We start from the raw sequence: 20,008 nt of genomic DNA, 5'->3' as shown, positions 1-20,008 counted from the left end.
AAATGTGCTGGGTTTCAAGCTGCCACTTTAAAAATAATGAATACATCTCTTAGAATCTTCATTTTTCACAATAGGAACACTAATAAATTTTCTTGCCTTTGCCATTTTTCCAGCTTTGGCCACCTCAGGTGAGGAGGACATAATCATGGCAGAATTTTTGCAGTCCCTAATACAGTTTTAGAGAAATCCATCAATGTGATTATGTGCTCAAGAACTCCAAACGTTCATTTCATTGGATAACATAAGATAACATGCTCATACTAGATTACAATGGTGCATTCTTCCAAGTGTACACAATTTAGCAACTGCTTTTTTAAGGGCCTCTTTCACCTCCCTATTTCGTAGGCTGTATATCAGGGGATTGCACAAAGGTGTCAGGACTGTGTAAAACAGAGACAACACTTTGTTACTGCTTTGCAGTTCATCTGTTTTAGGCAAAATGTAGACAATCATTAAGGTGCTATAGAAAATTGATACCACCATGAGGTGTGAGGAGCAAGTTGAAAAAGCCTTTTTCCTGCCACTGACAGATGACATTCTCATTATAGTGGAAATAATGAAGATATAAGATGCCAAAGTCAAGAAAAAAGGTAGCAAGATATATATAGCAGAAATGAAAAAAGTTACTACTTCAATAAAGTGAGTGTCACTGCATGCTAGCTTTAATATTGGATTCAATTCACAAAAGAAATGATTAATTTCACTGGGGCCACAGAACTTCAATTGATGTATCAGATATAAAACTATGCTCTTAACAAATAAACCATTGATCCATGATCCAATTATAAACTGGAGGCAAATTCTGCCATTCATAAGTATTGTGTAATGCAGCGGCTTACAAATCGCAACACACCTATCATATGACATTATCCCTAGTAGACAACATTCAGCAACTCCTAAAATACCAAAAAAGTAATATTGCATCATGCAACCAGTTACAGAAATGGATCTCTTCCTACCATACAAGAGATTAGCCAGCATCATTGGAAGGATGTCAGAAATGTAACAGATTTCCAGGTAAGAGAGATTACTCAGGAAGAAGTACATGGGGGTGTGAAGATGAGAATCATTAATAACAAGCAAAATGATTAGTATATTCCCCACCATGGTAACAATGTAGATAACTAGGAAAAGACAGAAGAGAGGAACCTGCAGATTTCCAAGTTCAACAAATCCCAGCAGATGGAACGCTGCAATATTTGTTTGGTTCTTTTGTTCTGTTTCTGCCATGCCTGCCAATATGATACAAAAATTATTTGAGTTATCAGAATTATTTATGCAGTTATTATAAGCCACAATCACAACTATGAAGCAATTTTCCTTTTAAGAATTCCATATTTCCAAACAATTCCAATTAGGCTGTAATTGTAATTGGCAAGGTATAAAAGCGAGAATAAAATTAAAACTTTTGCAAGATGCTAGAATAAGAGGTGGATTTGGTTTGCCTAATTGGGAGTTGTACTACCAAGCTACAAATTTGATATGGGTTAAGGAATGGATAACATTAAGAAATGCTAGATTGTTGACGGACATGATCTGTTGCTGGGGTAGCATGCTTTTTTATGGTACAAAGGAGCTAAAACACAGGGGTATTTTAGAAGACATTATATATGGGAGTCTCCATGGTTAAACTGGGAGAAGACTAAAAGGCAATGTTAGTTGAAAATTCCAGTCTGGCTATCTACTATTGAAGCTTTTTCCTATCCCATAATATACAAAAAGGGACAAACAGTTAGATATGGTGAAATATTGAATGAAAAGTGTAAACTCAAATCTATACAAAAGCTAGAGGAACAAGGTATAAAGATGAATTGGTTTTCATATGCACAAATACATTCAAGGTATGATAAAGATTCTAAAACAGAAGGTTCCTATGATAAATTGACTGACTTAGATAAGATTTTGACAGGTACTAATGAAAAGGTGATTAAAAAATTGTATGGATATTTATTAGAAATTAAATTAGAAGAAGAACAAGTTAAAGAAACAATGATTGCTTGGGGGAAGAATTTTGGATGTGGGATTGGTCTAGAGAAATGGCAAAAATTGTGGTCTCAAAATTATAAAATGACATTGTCAACAGCATATAAAGAAAATTTGTATAAGATGTTTTACAGGTAGCATTTTCCCCCAACAAGAATAGCAAGAATGTTCAAGAACAAATCTGAAAAATGTTGGAAATGTCATCAAGTACTTGGCTCATATTACCATATGTGGTGGACTTGTGCGGATGCCAAAAAATATTGGACTAAAATCCACACATGGTTGGAAAAAATGACAAAAAAGCATATAGACTTGAAACCAGAGATATTTTTATTGGGAATTTTACCTGAAATATATAATAAAGACTTGAAATACCTGATTGTAAATGTATTAACAGCGGCTAGGATTGTATTTGCCAAAATCTGGAAAAATGAGAAAGAACCATCACAGGAGGAATTTATTAAGAAAATATTGGAATGTGCTGAAATGAGTAGATTGACATTTGAAATCGGAGAACAAGATGATAAACAATTTTATAAAATTTGGGATCTATTCTATCAATGGTTAGACAATAAAATATAGTAATGAAATAAGTAGATTTTTAGAACATAATGAATAAATAAAAATGTATTTTTATTATATCTACAAAATGATTGTAGGATAGATCTGAGATGATAATATGAACTGTCACAAAACAAATTAAATAAAATATGCTTTATCTTGTAAAACATGAATGAATAATAGTATAGTCAAATGATTGATTAATAATGATATTAATGTATTTAGGAATATTTGATTGACAATATGAGATATACAACGTAACTGTAATTGAAGACTACGAAGTGGAAGCACAAAACGATTTGTAAACCAACCAACACACTGAATGTATATATGTGGAAGATGGCTTGATGTTTTTATGTTTTGTTTGTCTGTTTGTCTTAAAAAACAATAAAACTTTAAAAAAAGAATTCCATAGTTAAAAGCCACAACAGAACAGCAGAGCCTGGGTGGGCATAGAACTGGTTCTATGTCTGCTGCTCTTCAGAGCTACTGGTTCTACAGAGGTGGACAAAACCTGTAGAAACCCACCCCTGGATGGGGAGAATAGCTACATTTGCCCTAATCCTTCCAGAGGAAAGTTCCAAACTAATCCATTTGAGGAAAAATAAGATGCTGCTCTTTAAAAGAACATCCAGTCAGAAATTTTATCTAGAACTTTATAACATTATAATTCTTGGTTAATAATTTTTCATAGCAGTTCCTTGCTTGAGGCTGTAGTTCCAAGAATTTCTAGCCAAAGAAGTAATTTATGTGTTTATATCTCAACTATTGTCTCACTGACTCTTCTCTGTTTCAGTGACAGCTTTCTTTTATCAAAACAGAATAGTCAATGCTAGTTCAAATATTTTATAAAATGATTATAAAAATATAACTTTTTTAAAAATTAACAATGAACCTTGGGAAGACTCAAAGAAGTCTTAAATGAAGTTTCTTTTGTGGTAACAATGGTATTAAATGGACTGGATCATTCTGAGAGAAGCTCTACTCAGCCAGAATTACAAACAGGAAGATGTGTTCCCTGTCATGTGAAAGAAGAAAACTGAAGAAAAGCTGTGGCATTAAAAGTTATTGTCTGGAAATATACCACACCTTTCTATGGTTCTCCAAATAGATGTGGAAAAAATTGAATTGCCTTTGCAGATGTCTGCTATTCAGTAAGAAGATATAAGAAAATAGGTTTTCCATACCAGGTTGTCTATGGAATCTTACCTTTAGGTTTGGCTCAGGACTAATGTAAATAAAAGAAGTAATTGAAGGAAACCCAATTAAACACTGCCTTAAAAAAAACATTGTCCTAACTTTACATTACTCTTATATCAAAGATCACAGTCCCTGCTGTGCAAATTAACTCAGTTTATCCTAGAGGAAAAAAGCAGGTCTCTAGATGGTGATGCATGAGGGAATCAAAAAACTTTCAGACATAGCTCCTTTGAAAACAATGCTCAGATGAAGAGTAGGAAAAATTCCAAAAATACTCCTTAAGAATAGGAGAAAATAAAATAAATCTGTTATGTTTATGATAGCCTTTCATGTATAATTTATGAAAACTTATGGAAACAAGGAAAGCAGGAACATTATTTCTAGTGCAAAATTTCATTACTGAAACACATTAAAGAAAAATGTGCAAGGCACAAGGAGATATAGTTTCCCTCTTCATTTGAAACCTACTGCTTTTGAATTGGAATCCAGAAGTGCTTGATCAAATCATTTCTGGCAATCTGTCACCCAGTGGTGGGATTCAAAAAAATTTACTTCCGGTTCTGTGGGCATGGCTTATTGGGTGCATCAGGGGAAGGATACTGTGAAATCTCCAGTCAGAGATGGTATTTGCCGGTTCTCTGAACTGCTCAAAATTTCCACTACCAGTTTTCCAGAACGGGTCAGAACCTGCTGAATACCACCTCTGGGTCACATTATATATTAATTAATGACATTATACTGTAGTTTTGGAGATCTGAATTTAGTAGGATTTTTGTTACAGGATATATTCCTTAATCAAAATAGAGAGCTAAAATATATAAATTCTTATTGATTTCTTTGGATGCAGAATATGAGCTTGAGCCTTGGAAGTAAGCATTGACTGAATCTGAAGGAAAAACTATTTTTATTAAGAAATACATAGCATCAATTGTATCCAAATTACCTCTTGAAGAGAGGAAGTTCCCTTTTTATTTTATTGATCAAGTTTCTATATCATCTACTTGTTTAATAATAATACTATAGAAACAGATCTGGAAAGAACTAGATTTGGAGATTTTCTAGTCCAACCCACTGATTAAGGCAGGAGACTTGAATGGCTGTCTAGTCTATTCTTGAAAACCTTCAGCTATGGAACACCACAGCTACAGGGGTCAAACTTTTCTATTGGTTCTTTCTGTCAGGAAATTTCTCCTTTATTCTAGGTTGGATCTCTCTTAAATGATCTTCCACCTGTTAATTCTTGTCCTCCCTCAAGTGGTTTGGAGAAAAAATAGACCCCTTTAATCTATGACAGTGCCTAAAGTATTGGAAGACAGCTATCATGTAATCCCCTTATCCTTTTCTTTGATAGGCTAGACAAACCTAATCTCCCTTAACAATTCATCATCTGCAGTTTAGCCTGCAGACCCTTCATCAACCTTGTTGTTCTTTTCTGCACACATTCTAGAATCTCCACATTGTTTTAGTTTCATGTTGACTATAATTGGACACAGTATTCCAACTGTGGCCTTACTAGTGCAGTATAAAACAGTATTATCTCTTCTTGAGATCTTGATGTAATACTTCTGTTGATGTAGCCTAGGGCTTCATTGGCTATTTTGGCAGCTGCAGTATATTGGTAACTCATAGTTAAGTGGTGATCCACAAGACAGAGGTGTCAAACTCAAGGCCCATAGGCCGGATCTGACCCATGGGGTGATTAGATCTGGCCCACAGATCCAGCCTGGAAATAGCAAAGGACCAGCCTGCGGTGCCGCTGCTAGTGAAAATGGGGCACCGGGGGCATGTCCTGTTTTTGGTCAGGATGGTTTCCTATTACAGGGCAAAATGGAGCCTCCATGGGCCAGATCTGGCCCTCCAAGGCTCTGTTCAGGTCTCCAGAGGCTTCCCCCATCCCTCTGAGACTTTGTTTGGCTCTCTCCACAGACTGTGCCTGCTTTGCTAGCATCCCAGATTCCACTTATTCCTCCCCACCCCATTTCCCATGGCTTTACTGAACTTACTTTTCTAAGAGCTCCAGAAGAGACTGAGCCACATGGCAGAGAAGCCAAAGTCTTTCATTCAGAAGCCCAGGAAGCTGTACGAACATGAGATGTAAGGAAAATAGCCTTCCCTATCTGAATAAAAGATCAGCTACTCTGCCATGAGGGCCTACAGGCTTAGTTTGGGCCCAGTCTGGCCTCTCCTGCTTGCTGCTGAATAAGCTAGCTCATTACTGGCTAGTTCAAATGAGCAGCTTTAGGGATTGGGGCATGGCAGCCAATCAACAAGGGGCTTTCAGATTAGCCCAATGAGACAAAGGAAGCAAGCTCCTCATTGATTGGCTGCTACTGCTGCCTCAATCACTGAAGCTGTCCTGGAGCTGCTGTGGCCTTTTCTACTACCAGAGGTCTAGTGGCCCCATAGCCCCAAGCCAAAGTCTTTTACTCAGAAGCTGGCAAAAATGTTTTCCTTAGATTTCACATTCTTACAGCTTCGCCATCATCTGAATAAAACACTTTGGCTTCTCTGCCAGTGGGTTAGCCTCTTTCGGAGCTCTGGGGATATTCAAACAGTAAGTAATCCAATGGGGGGTGGGGAGGAGTAAGTGGAATCCTGGACACTAGCAAACCAGGCCCAGTCTGTGGAGACCAGGTAGGGCAGAATGGGGGGAAGCAATTGTGGGGACCCAAGGGAGCATGAGTTATCTCAGTGGATTAGGGGAGGCCTTGGATGGCATGTCCAGCACTAGGTCCCACATGCTCTTCCCCACTCTGAGATACCTCATGTGCATTTAATGACCTGCACATTCGATTAACAAATGTATTGGAGAAAGCAGGGAGTGATCACAATAATTTAACATGATTCAATCAAATAAATCATTCTGGTTATGACTGTAATTGGCAGCCTCTATTACATTCATAATTCGAGGATTACTTGTATAATCAGAGTGAGGAAGGGTCTCAGAGAATTCCTGCCTTAGTACTTGGCCACCACAAGTACCCACCACATGAGTTCCATGTCACGCTCACCTTGACCATGCCTACCATGGCCATGTCCCCTCCCAGCCATACCCACCCTGGCCCTCCAAGGTCAAACACAACCTGATGCAGCCCTCAATTAAATTGAGTTTGACACCCCTAGCCTATAGCATGTCTTCTCACTGATATGTATTTATGACAAGCAATTTCAGGGGAGTGACTTATTTAACACATCACCCCTTATTTGCTGTGTAAAACAGTACTATATACGCATAAGTACTTGTTCTTATCCATTCCATACATAATGCCATTTTCTGTCAATGTTCTAAATAAATGTTTGTGTGACAAATAAATGCAACTTTTCTTGCTTTATACTACTGTAGATTTTCACTAGATATCTTCAAAATTGTTTAGCAATTTCTAGATCCACACAGCTTCACCAGTTAAAAGTATTGTTTTAATGGAGAAGTGTACAACCGGTGGCTTGCTTCTACTGGTCTCCATGATCTCTATCTACATTTGTGGACATACAACCACAATTGAGCCCAACATTTTTAAGTTTAAATGAAAAAAAATGTTAAGTGAATTTTTCCCCATTTTACAACTTTCCTTGCCACAGTTGTTAAATGAATCACAATACTTCTTAAATTAGTAACATGGTTCTTAAGTGAATTTAGCTCTCCCATTGACTTTACTTATCAGAAGTTTGCAAAAGCTGCTCGTGTGACTCTGGGACACTCCAACCATCATAAATACAAGTCAGTTCTCAAGCATCTGAATTTTGATCACATGATCATCAGCATGCTGCATTGGTCATAAATGTGAAAAATGGTCATAAGTTACTTTTTTCAATCCCATTGTAATTTTGAATGGTCATTAAATGAACTGTTGTAAGCCAAGAACTACCTGTACTTCCAAAAGCCATGCTGGTTTGAACTTCCAGCAGTTGTAATCCCCAAATAGCTGGAGACATCAATTTGGAAATCAGCATTGATAGTCGGACAAGAAATACAGGACTAGGTTGACTGAGTAATAGCAAAAACAAAAATTTGAAGATTGGCTTCTTTCATTTATTTAGGAATATTGAAGGCAAAATATGAATAAACAATTGGGTTGCCAGTAAATATTTTATCATTATTTCTAATATATTATGGTTAATACAGTGTAACTGTGATTATGCACCTTCGTATCTATCACAGAGTGATAGATATATAATTACACAGAACATATATGTTATTTATTTATCAAATGTATTTGGCTGCCCATCTTATAATCTATGATGTAGGTAACATATTAAGTTTAAAAACAATAAACATGTAAACCATAATTCAAAATTAAAAAAACCAGAAAGCACAAAAGAGGATGAGTCAGACCAAACAGCGTTTAATATTTTCAAGTGAAAAGCACTTAATATTTCTAACTAAAAAAATTCTTAACTCTGGAGGGTCTCTACTACTCGTGATCAGTCACTCCAATAGAAGTAACTTTGGGACTGGCATGCAATTTCCTATTACTTCTTTCAAACTCTTCTCTGTATATTTACCTGGTGAAAGGTTATAACTCAACAACAATTATATCTCTGCCTCCACCTCCCATTCAAGACATCATGCGCTTTAATGCTTTTGTGAATACATTTCTTAAAATGAAATCTAATTAAACACCGTTTCTAAAAAAAAGACAACACCCTAAGTTTGCATTTATCTTATACTGAAGGCTACAGCCCCTAGTGTGCAAATTAACTTGGTTTATCTAGAGGATAAGCCAGAGGAAAATAACAGGTCTCTAGATGGAGGAATCTATGCATATGGGAATAAAAAATGTACATATATCCTTTGAATATATTATTACTATAGTTGAAAATTATCAGGGGAGAAAGCAGTAGATCCACAGTTAGCAAAGTGCATTTTATCTTCTTTTTGTGTATAAAATATTTACTTTACATATTTCTATATAATATATTGGCTACTGAATACTCTGATATTGTCAGAACCTCTATCATGCTTCCTCATTCAGTTTTAATTCTATTTTTTCTTCTGTTTCTGACTTAATTGTTCATGTTTTCTCCTATTTCATCTTTTTTCCAAAATGGAAAAGACTTTGCTACAATGCAATATAAATAAGTCAGGCTTCCTATCACTGTATTATTTATTCAATAAAGCTTATTTTTAATTTCTCTTTACATAACATCAGCTATCAAAATAAAAAAGCACAATATGAGATATGTATTAAGCAACAAAATTATTAAATTACAATATCATAAAAAATAAATATAAATATTATAAATTCTTTGGAAATGTGTCCAGATAACAGTGCCCCCAAAAGCATATAGCCTTGAAAAAAATGCAAGTGAATTTTCATGAATTATTTTTTTAATTCACAGCCCTGGGGAAAAGGCTGAAAACCAACTAGGCAAATTTGCTCCTTGCTGTGATATTGTAGTACTGGCTTTTACTTCTAGAATCTAGCCAATAAACTCTGGTAGTTTATTTGAATAGCACTTTAAATAGCAGGTAGCTATCCCATCAGCATATAGTTGGAGTTGACTGATATCAGAACTAAGTCAGGATGGGTTTCTTTAATGTTTGGATGGGGAACCATTTGGAGGAAGGACCGGAAGACCTCCAAGGTCCCTTCCAACTCTATTATTCTGGATTGTATAGGTTTTTGCAAAGATGGGAAAATAAAAATAAAAATCCCAGAAGGAAATAACAAACCAGTTCCATTACACTGCTAAGTACAGACACAATAATCACCTTATTGAAATGGGTGGTGTATAAATGTATTTTTTTTAAAAAAACAAATAAATAAAATAATCATGACTCAAATCATTTAAAGAAGTCTTTATTTTTGGTACGTTCCCAGAATCAGAAGTAAAACACTTTTCCATCTTTTTTTCTCTCTCCTTGATAGATTGCTCCAGTAGAAAGAAGTGTAAAAAAGCAATATATGTGAATTGCGGTGGTCAAGGATCAAGGATTTGAATCCAACAAAGTCTGCAGACTAAATGACAATTATCTACTGCCAGCATCACCCCAATGCCTTTTCAGCTTTCTTGAAATATTAAAAAATGTATAATCTCATCCTCTTCCTAACACACAAAGTGTTTCTATTCTGTATAAATTTATCTGTGGAAGGATTGAATAATCCCTTCCTGCCTATCTCTGTCTTTTACTTAACACAAAATATGTTTTAAGAATCTGAGGCTCCATCATAATAAGAAGCAAACATCTGATGAAAAAGAGTGAGTTTTCTGGTGTTGATATTGGTCCACTCCTATACAATGGCTATAATAAAAATTATGTTTCCTTCTGTGGAGTAGGTAGATAGTATATCTTCCAGAAATGCTGTCATTTCAAAATTCATATCAGTCATTTAGAATATATAACATATTTTTTTATAAAGAACTGTGTAATTTTAAAATAGAAGAACACAACTGATACCTAATAATGTTGCTCTGGTTTTCTTGAGTGAGGAAGACAAAAATCATGGCAGACTTCTTTAGTATCTCTAATCTCTAACATAATAATCTGGAGAAATAAAAAATGTGATGCGGTCTTCAAAGAATCCCAAATCCTATTTTTATTGAGAAATAATACAACATAAACAAATAGATATAGAAATAGAGATGATAAATATAGAGATGATAAAGATAGAGATTATGGAGATGATAATAAATATAGATGATATAGATACAGATGATATAGATATAGGTGTGTGTGTGTGCGTGTGTGTTCATAGTAGATTACAGTGAATTATTTCAAAGGCATACAATTTAGCAACCCTTTATTACCTCCCTATTTCGTAAACTATATATCGGGATTGAACAAAGGGGGCAGAATTGTATAAAATATGGATACAAATTTGTTGATTCTTTTCAGGCTATCTGTTTTGGACAAAATGTAGACAATCATTAATGTGCTATAGAAAATGGATACCCACCACGAGATGTGAAGAGCAGGTTGAGAAAGCCTTCTTCCTTCCACTGACAGATGACATTCTCATGACAATAGAAATAATAAAAATATAAGATGCCAAAGTCATTAAGAAAGGAAGCAAAATACACAGGACAGATAACAGAGTAGTTGCAAATTCAATCAAGTGAGTTTCACTACATGCTAATTTTAATATTGGATTCAATTCCCAAAAGAAGTGATTGATTTCACTGGGCCCACAGAACTTTACTTTAACAAGTGCATTAGATATAAAACTAGGCTCATAACAAATAAACCATGGAACCATGATCCAACTATAAACTGAAGGCAAATTTTGTCGTTCATTAATGTTGTGTAATGGAGTGGCTTACAGATTACTACATATCAATCATATGACATTGCTGCCAGGAGACAACATTCAGCAATTGGCAAGACACCAAACAAATAATATTGTATTATACAGCCAGTTACAGAAATTAATTTTCTCCCACCATGAATGAGACTAGTCAACATCATTGGAAGGATATTAGAACTGTAGCACATTTCCAGGAAAGAGAAACTACCCAGAAAAAAATACATGGGGGTGTGAAGGTGGGAATCAATAACAACTAGCAACATGATCAGGATATTCCCAACCATGGTAACAAGATAGATAAGTAAGAAGAGGCAAAAGACAGGAACTTGCAGATCCCCAAGTCCTACAAATCCCATCAAATATAATTCTGTGATTTTAGTTTGGTTTTGTGATTCTGTCACTGCCATGCCTGCAAATGTGATACAGATATGTATGATAAATATGACACAAAATTTATTTGAGCTGGTCAGAAATTAGATACGCAGTTCTTAAACAAGTACCACAATTATAAAGCAGTTTTTAAATATGAAATACATAAAGGTGAATAAAATTGTCTGAATTCCACTTTACAAGCCATGGCAATGCAAGATGTAAGAGTCTGAGGAAAAAAATGATTTGAGAACAAACAGGTGAGCATGATGAGATCAGGGAAATGTTCAGAAATTATGGATCTAAAAGTGTCAATTTGTTTTTGTTTTGTTTTTGTTTATTTGAGGGGAGTCACTGAGTTCTCTTTTGCTATGTGAAATTCATAGTACTGTTTTATTCAACAGCCATTCTGAAATGAACAAACATCTTTAGCAATCTATTCATTTTTCTCAGCACTGATTGAAATTAGGAAATGAGATTCAGAAGAAATTAGTTTCATTTGCTTTTTAATTATTTTTTTACTGAAAATGTTCCATCTGATGTCTAATTTGAAGTGATTCTTCCATGTTGTTTTCCAATTTGCCAAGATTAGCAAGTTGTTATCACTTAGCTCAGCACTATTTTGGTAAATATATGAGCACAAGAGAGTGTGAAAAACAATTGTCTCTCAGTTGAATTCAGTTTCCACAATATGTTCAACATTTACTAGTTCAAATACCACAATCGCACTCTGCAAATAAACATCCATTATGTTAGATTTTCTTACACAATAGCTGTTCTGCTTCTATATTCTTGATCTTGCTTGTTCACATAGCAGTTTATTAAATATATGGTACATCATACTATTTATAATTTGCCATGCATATATAAATGTAATGTTTATCTTTGCATTGTATTTTTGTATTTTTTCTTCTTGTTTAGTAAAAAAACCTTAAATATTAGAGATTATTTTCTCATATATAGTGTACATGCACTGTGACTTTCTCTCATTCTCTTTCTGAATATATAAAATGAGGGTTTATTTTTGTGGTGTGTAGCACACAATGATTCAACAACTGGGCAAAATTAAGCATATATCTCTGTTCTGTCCCACCTGTATCCACAGATGAAACTTCAAGTTATATAGTTCAAATACTTTATGTAAACAAAACCAGAGGCAGAAGATTCAATTGCTCTGTTATCACAGTCCTTTGGCAATCCTACTAGAATCTGTCCAGCAATTCTGTAAAGTTCGTAACTCACAACGCAGTAAATCAGACGCAAGTCTTTCCAAGGCAAGATTCATTTTGTTTCCAGCAAATATTTCAAAGTCATGCGCTCCCTTATATCCTCTAAGAAAGGACGTGTCAGTCTCATTAATTAATCCTTTGCTGGACATCTCTTTTCTAATTGAGATTGATGTCTCAATCTTCTCCTAGTTCTGGCATCCAGCCAGCATCCGGCAGTTTCATCACAGCTTGAATCCTCTGATACACTTTCCTGATTAACAGTTAACACCTGAGGTGAAATTAGGGAAGTAGATTCAGTGGACTCTGAATCTTCCAATAAATCAGGCTCATATCTCGAATCCAACTTCTCTCCCTGTACCTAACTCCCCTCCAAGTCACTTAATAATGCAGGCTCAAATCTCAGTGCCAGATCATCTTCCTCGCTCGAACCCACATCTGCTGACTGATCAGGTTCAAGTCTTGGAGTCACAACACTATCCCTCACCGCAGGGCCCTTCCCCTGATTACCTCCCTTCTTCCATGTAGCTCTTCAGAATGACTCATATAGGACCCCTGCTTTTAAAAAGGGAGGTAGGTGTGAAGAAGGGTGCAACACTTTTAAACCAGCTAGAAACCATTAGAAAATAATCATTCAAAAATATGCTTACACCTCACTTACAACAGGAAAAGGAAAGCAGAGATAGAAGTACCCAAATTCAGTATATCATCTCACTACAGCTTTTCTCTTTTCTCGCTCTGGGCTGTCCAACTCTCCAGATTGTTTGGAATTAGAATTTTGCAAAATAAGATAGATAACATAGCCATTGGCTATGAAATCTGGATGATTCTCACAAGGTTTCTTCCCAAAAAATCCTCAGAACATCAGAATGGAAAATATTCCTCTAAGAACGCAGGAAAGGTCTATGATTCTAATTAGAGGATTGGGGTAAAATCAGGACATTCCTATTCTTGATTAAGGAGTGGCTTAAAGGTTTCCACATAATTTGATCCATCTAAGGCTCTGCATATATGAATTGATTTAGATCAAGGATGAAAACACCTTACTTTTGTTAGACTATATGTCTTGTTAGACTCCTAAAAAGCAGGACAACATGAGTTCAAGACCTACCTTAACTATGAAAGCTAGTTGGCTGACTTTGGGCCAGTCACCTTCACCTAACAGAGTTGCTGCTGGGGGGAAAATTGGAGAAGGAAAGTGTGTATGTATGTGTTTATTATTTTTATTTATTTGATTTGTCAATTGCTTACAAGATAATAGGTATAAAGATAAACCTAGTTATGAATACCTGAAATGAATACATATAAGAAAAATAAAAGAAACAATAGGACGGGGATGGTAGGCACGTTGGTACACTTATGCACGCCCCCTACAGACCTCTTAGGAAAGTGGTGAGGTCAATAATAGGCAGTCTAAGGTTAAAGTGTTTGGGGTTTGGGGAAGAAACCACAGAGTCAGGTAGAGTATTCCAGACATTGACCACTCTGTTGCTGAAGTCGTATTTCCTGCAATACAGTTTGGTGTGGTTAACCTTGAGTTTGTATCTATTGTGTGCTCTTTTGTTGTTATGGTTGAAGCTGAAGTATTCATTGACAGGTAAGACATTGCAATGTATGATTTTATATACTATACTTAGATCGGACCGGAGACGGCATAGTTCTAGGTTGTCTAGGTCTAGAATTTCAAGTCTGGTCGCATAAGGTATTCAGCGATGAGTAGAGGAGTGGAGAACTCTTCTTGTGAAATATTTCTGGACTTTCTCAACTGTGCTAATATCAGATACGTAATGTGGGTTCCAGATTGATGAGCTGCATTCGAGTATTGGTCTAGCAAATGTTTTGTATGCTCTAGTTAGTAGTGTGATATTAGCAGAGAAAAAGCTACGTAGGATTAGATTAACAACTCTTAATGACTTTTTGTCTATATAGTTACAGTGGGCTCTAGCACACTAGCACATTAGAGATTAGTATTCCAAGGTCCTTGATGGAGTTTGGATCATCAACAAGGTCTTGACTATTCAGCTTGTATTTTAGTTTCTGATTTATTTATTTTTTTTGCCAATATGTAAGACAGAGTATTTATTTGTTGAGATTTGAAGTTGCTATTTGTTTGACCATTCTGATACATAGTTGAGGTCTTTTTGAAGAGTAGCAGTATTGTCGGTGGTGTTGAATAGCTGAACATCATCAGCGAAGAGAACGCAGTTGCTCTTAATATGATCACAGTAGTCATTTATATAGAGTATGAAGAGAGTTGGTCCTAGAACATTGCCTTGGGGGACACCACTGTTGACAGGTACAGAATTTGATATGACGCTCCCAATTTTGACCATTTGTTATCTGTTTGACAGGAATGCTTCTATCCAGTTATGCAGGTGTCCAGAGACACTGTAAGATTTTAGTTTTAGTAGTAGTTTGTTGTGTATCACTGAATTAAAGGTTTTACAGAAGTCTATGTAGATTGTGTCTATTGTTTTGCCCTGATTGAGTTGTGTAGTCCATATGTTTTTGCAGTGTAAGAGTTGCAGATTACAGGATAGTTTTTTTATCTGAAACCAAATTTCAGAAAATTTCAAGTTTATTAGAGAGTAGGTTATTTGTCTCTAAATGGAGGATAATGGATTGGTTAACAATTGATTCCATGACTTTACAGGTGACGCAGCATAAAGAGATTGGTCTGTAATGGGGATGGCCATGGCTTGTGACCATAGGTTAGGCAAGGAGCTGGTCCTGAAAGATTTTTCAAAGATTGTGCTTAAAGGTTCGGCTATGGCAGTGGATAGCTTTTTTAAGAAGTAGGCACATATTCCGTCTGGTCCAGTAGATAGAGATGGTTTTAGATTGCATAGTGCTTTTTCAACATTGTCTACTATAAAATCGATATGTATTAGATCATGGTTCATTAGATCATTAGATCAGACAACCACAGTTGTCTGGTTTGACTAGGAAATACTGGGCATGATCCATTGCTGTTTACAAATACTGAGCCAAAGAATGTGTTAAAGAGGTTGGCTTTAATGGTGTCATCATTGCAGTCTTTACCATTAGTTACTTTCAGGGGTGGGATGGATCTTGAGTCTTTTAGTTTGTTTCCACCAAAGTGATCTCTTTTTGGATTGACGCTTCATTATTGTTATGGGTAATCTTTTTTTTCTGGTTTTGGGAGTTGTTATTGGTATATATAGTTTGATGACTCTTTTGACTTCAAGTAAAAATATGTTGTAATGGTCTTCTACAATGTTGCATCCAGTGAATAGAGATTGCCAATCAGGGGATGGGAGATCATTGTCTATAAGATCATAGTTGCCTTTTTTGAAGTTATAATTGGAGATCACATTGTTGTAATGATTTTGTGTAGACGTATGTTGAGACAATAGTCAATGATGTTGTGGTCACTGTTAGAAAAGGGTTCTTTAATTTGTATTCTGTAAATTGAATTCAAACTATTGCAGAATATGAGATCGAGGCAGTTATTAAGTCTAGTATTGTTGGTTACTAGTTGTTCCAGTCCTAGATTTGTAGAAGGTTACATGTATGGGTTCAGTTTTACATTTGTTTAGGGTTCAATTAATATGAGGTAGATTGAAGTCACCAAGAAAGATAAAAGTGTGTGGACAGGATGTTGCCCATGTTAGTAGTAGTGAGTTTCGCTTGTTTACATGTTCAATGTCATAATCAGGGGCTCTGTAACATAGTAAGAATCAAAACGTGATATTTAAGGACAGTTCACAGACGATGGTCTCAGGAAGAGCAAACTCCTGGGTAACTAGGATATTTTTTAGTTGTAGGGACTTTTTATAGAAGATAGCAGCACCACCTCCTGTATGGATTTCATGATCTGATCGGTAAACATGATAGTCTCTTACTGTGGTAATGGAGTCAGGGAGAAATGCATTGAGCTATGTTTCACAGACAAATATGATGTCAAATTTAGCCGTATTTAGTAAGAGGAGAAATTCAGGTATTTTATTCACAAGGCTTCTTGCATTGAGTAGCTTGCCTTTAAGGCCAGCTGTAATTGGAATTGAGGTAGTTAGGGGCATGCGTGCTTAGACTTTGGGTGATGGTGGATTGGTTGAAGTAGGGCTGGATGCTGAGTTGGGGTTGTGTGACTTACTTTTGATACAGTCAGCATGGTAGTCTATGTACAGGTCCTTCTCTCCATTGTCTAGACGTTTTTTACATGCATACATGCATGCATGTAGGTAGTTTGAAATGTGAGAAATAATATGAATTATAATCTAATTCCCATTATTTCTCACATTTTTACTTTTCTCCATTATTTAGATCTTCAAGAATTTCCATCTCATAATTTTGGCACTCATGTTCATAATATAACTAAAAGGCACCAGGCTGAGTAATGGTATTTTAATTTAAATATAACTTCAAAATATAATGAGTTGGACTGAGTTGGATTGAGTTGGATTATACACAAAATATTGAAGATTTTCTACTTTAGTGATTAAAAAATATGCTGATTTTCTGTGAATTGACATGGTTCACATCACACAAATATCCTGATTAAACAACTTAGCATTTATGTAGCATCCATATACAACTTACATTAAATAATATAATTATATGAGACAAACCTAAGCAAATGAAGACAATAAGTTATTTATGCTAAAATGCAATTAAGGGAGCTGAAAGCAAAGAACACACATTTTAAGTTACTGAAAAGAAAAATCCCAAACATAACATCTCCAAACATAGTTTGAATAATATAGTAAAAAGATTTTTTTGTTTGTGGTATTTATTTATAAAAGACAGAATCTATTTTTATCTAATTTATTTGGTCCACTGGATACAGCTTCAGAGCTGGGCTCCTGCAAATCTTTGTGTACAAATACTAGGTGATTAAGTAGAAAGAGACAGAGTTCAACGTGAATAGTATTACAAGAAATTCAACTGAACAAAACAGAATAACACAGTTGGAAGGGACTTTGTAGGTCATGTAGTCCAACACCCTACCTAAGCAGGAGAGCCTACACCATTTCTGACAAATGGCAGTGAAGTCTCTTCTTGAAATGTTCCAGTGATGAAGCTCCCACAATTTCTGAAGATGAGCTATTCCATAGATAAGACTATTTTTGCCCCAAACATTCAGCGCTATCATAGCGTTCCCACAATATGGCTACATGGTCAGTCCAGGAACTATTATACAAGCAGCAATGTGTTTCCACAGAGATCATAATTTTACTGTGAATCCACCAGACCTCTTTAATCAAATCAAGATAAGACATCTTATTTACCCTTTGGAAAAATAGCTGCTTCTGTGTAATGTTTGTGGAAAAGAAAGTTAAAGAAAACCAAAGTTTTTAGCCAAATGGGAACCCAATTGGCATTTCATTAAAAATTAATCAAACTAAATTTCAGTGATGCATTCTTTTAACAATATATAATTTAGCAGCTGCTTTTCCAAAAGCCTCTTTTACCTCCCTGTTTCTTAGGCTGTATATCAAGGGATTTAATAAAGGTGTCAGGACTGTATAAAACAGAGACAAGACTTTGTTGATTTCTCGAAGTCTATCTGTTTTAGGCAAAATGTAGACAGCCATTATTGAACCATAGAAAATGGACACCACTATGAGGTGTGATGAACAGGTTGAGAATGCCTTTTGCCTTCCATTGGTGGATGGGATTCTCACAACAGTAGAAATTATATGAACATAGGATGCAAAGGTCAACAAAAAAGGTGGCAAAGAACATGCAGCAGCTAATAATGCAGTTAAAATTTCAATCACATGTGTATTGTTGCATGCAAGATTTAATATTGGATTGAAATCACAAAAGAAATGATTTATTTCAATGGGGCCACAGAATTCTAACTGGTACATTAGATATATAGTTATGTTAATAGCCAATGAGCCACTTATCCAGGATCCGACCACAAGCTTCAGACAAACTCTGCCATTCATAATGGCTTTGTAAAGTAGTGGATTACAGATTGCTACATATCTATCATAAGACATTGCTGCTAGAAGGTAACATTCAGAGGCTGCCAAGAAACCAAAAAAGTAGTATTGTATCATGCAGCCAATCACAGAAATAGCTATTGGACCCTCATATAAAAGGTTGATCAATGTTATTGGAAGAATATTAGAGCTGTAGCATGTCTCAAGACAGGACAAATTACATAGGAAGAAGTACATAGGAGTGTGAAGGTGATAATCACTAATGATCAGAACAATGATAAGGATATTCCCAACCATGGTCATAATATAGACCATCAGTAAGAGGAGAAAAAGAAGAAACTGCAGGTCACCAAAATCTCCAAATCCCAGCAAAAGAAATTTGGTAATAGTTTGATTTTGTTCTTCACCTTTGGCCATTGTTACAAAATGATATCTGCAAAAATGACATACAATACATAAGAATTGAAATTGTCAATGAAACTTTGCCATTTCTCTGAAAGAGCATTACATTTATTTAAAGCAAGTTCAACTTTTATGCAACTAGAAGTGGGCTATGATGGCAATCAATTCTTATCTTGTGATAATTAAATACCAGGTTTTACATCAAGTCCAGGAACTATCAACAATACAGTGTTGTGTGAAAATCATAGCTAGGTTATGTAAACTGGCATTCATATATTTCATTAGTGTAAACTCCATTGAATGCAGGATAACTTACTAGGAAGTTATACACATTGTACTATAAATGCATTATTTATGTGATTGATGACAGAACTTAATTTCATAGTTTAGCTATCACCCTTTTTTCCCTTTTCCCCCAAACACATTAACTGAGAAAAGGATCTTAGGTTACCTAAACTTCATCCAAACTAAAAAAATAATATCAGCTAATTCTTCATTAACTGCCCAACTGATTAAAATGAAGTTTTATTTCAACTATTCTAATTTAGATCCAAACATTTTATCTAAAACTAAAGAAATTTTGCCATGCTTATTTATACTGCAAGTCAGTTGGAATACTTGCTGTAAAATTGTTTGAATCCTGACCTATAATAATGCAGACAAGTATATGTTTCCGTTTCTTTCTCTCTTTCAGATAACACAGACATGACAACAGGGGTAAATAGACTGTACTTTTAGAATTAGATATTACTACTTCAATTTTTATTTTTGTATACATTAGTATACTCTTGGAAATCCAGTTTAAAATATTTTCACTTTTCCAGATCATAAATTAATCCGCAAAGATCCTATTTTTAGAGAAAAAGGTGTAGTAACAAGGTTGACAATCATAGTACGAGTACTTATTTTCTTATCATGTTCAGTATATACTTTTCATACTGCTCAGTATATATAAGACTAATAGCTTGAGTTGTTTAAAATTTGGACAGTTATTCCAATTATAAGATGTTTAAAATGCAATATTTAAAATTAATATAAATTTTTAAATGTTTGGAGGAATTTTATCTCCTTGATGTGCTGGCATAATAAAATATCTAAAACAGAA

At 35.2% G+C, this 20,008-nt stretch overlaps 2 protein-coding genes and 1 pseudogene across 2 annotated transcripts; all 3 read right to left on the bottom strand.

Annotated features, from left to right (window-relative positions):
* Nucleotides 1-255: 255 nt before the first annotated feature.
* On the bottom strand, nucleotides 256-1,230 carry LOC113450814 (olfactory receptor 10A7-like). Its single transcript, XM_026722115.1, has one exon. The coding sequence runs from the start codon at nucleotides 1,228-1,230 to the stop codon at nucleotides 256-258; it is 975 nt and encodes a 324-aa protein (XP_026577900.1).
* Nucleotides 1,231-10,510: 9,280 nt separating this feature from the next.
* LOC113450813 (olfactory receptor 10A7-like) lies at nucleotides 10,511-11,275 on the bottom strand (annotated as a pseudogene).
* Nucleotides 11,276-17,946: 6,671 nt separating this feature from the next.
* On the bottom strand, nucleotides 17,947-18,918 carry LOC113450812 (olfactory receptor 11L1-like). The gene is given in 1 exon segment (XM_026722114.2): nucleotides 17,947-18,918. A coding segment is annotated over 1 exon segment (972 nt).
* Nucleotides 18,919-20,008: the final 1,090 nt, after the last annotated feature.

The sequence above is a fragment of the Pseudonaja textilis genome, chromosome Z (genome assembly GCF_049901715.1).
Source record: "Pseudonaja textilis isolate UNSWEBS1 chromosome Z, rPseTex1.2, whole genome shotgun sequence".
In the NCBI taxonomy this organism is placed as follows: domain Eukaryota; kingdom Metazoa; phylum Chordata; class Lepidosauria; order Squamata; family Elapidae; genus Pseudonaja; species Pseudonaja textilis.
The sequence above is the reverse complement of the archived record's forward strand: the minus strand, read 5'-3'. Positions and strand labels throughout refer to the sequence as shown.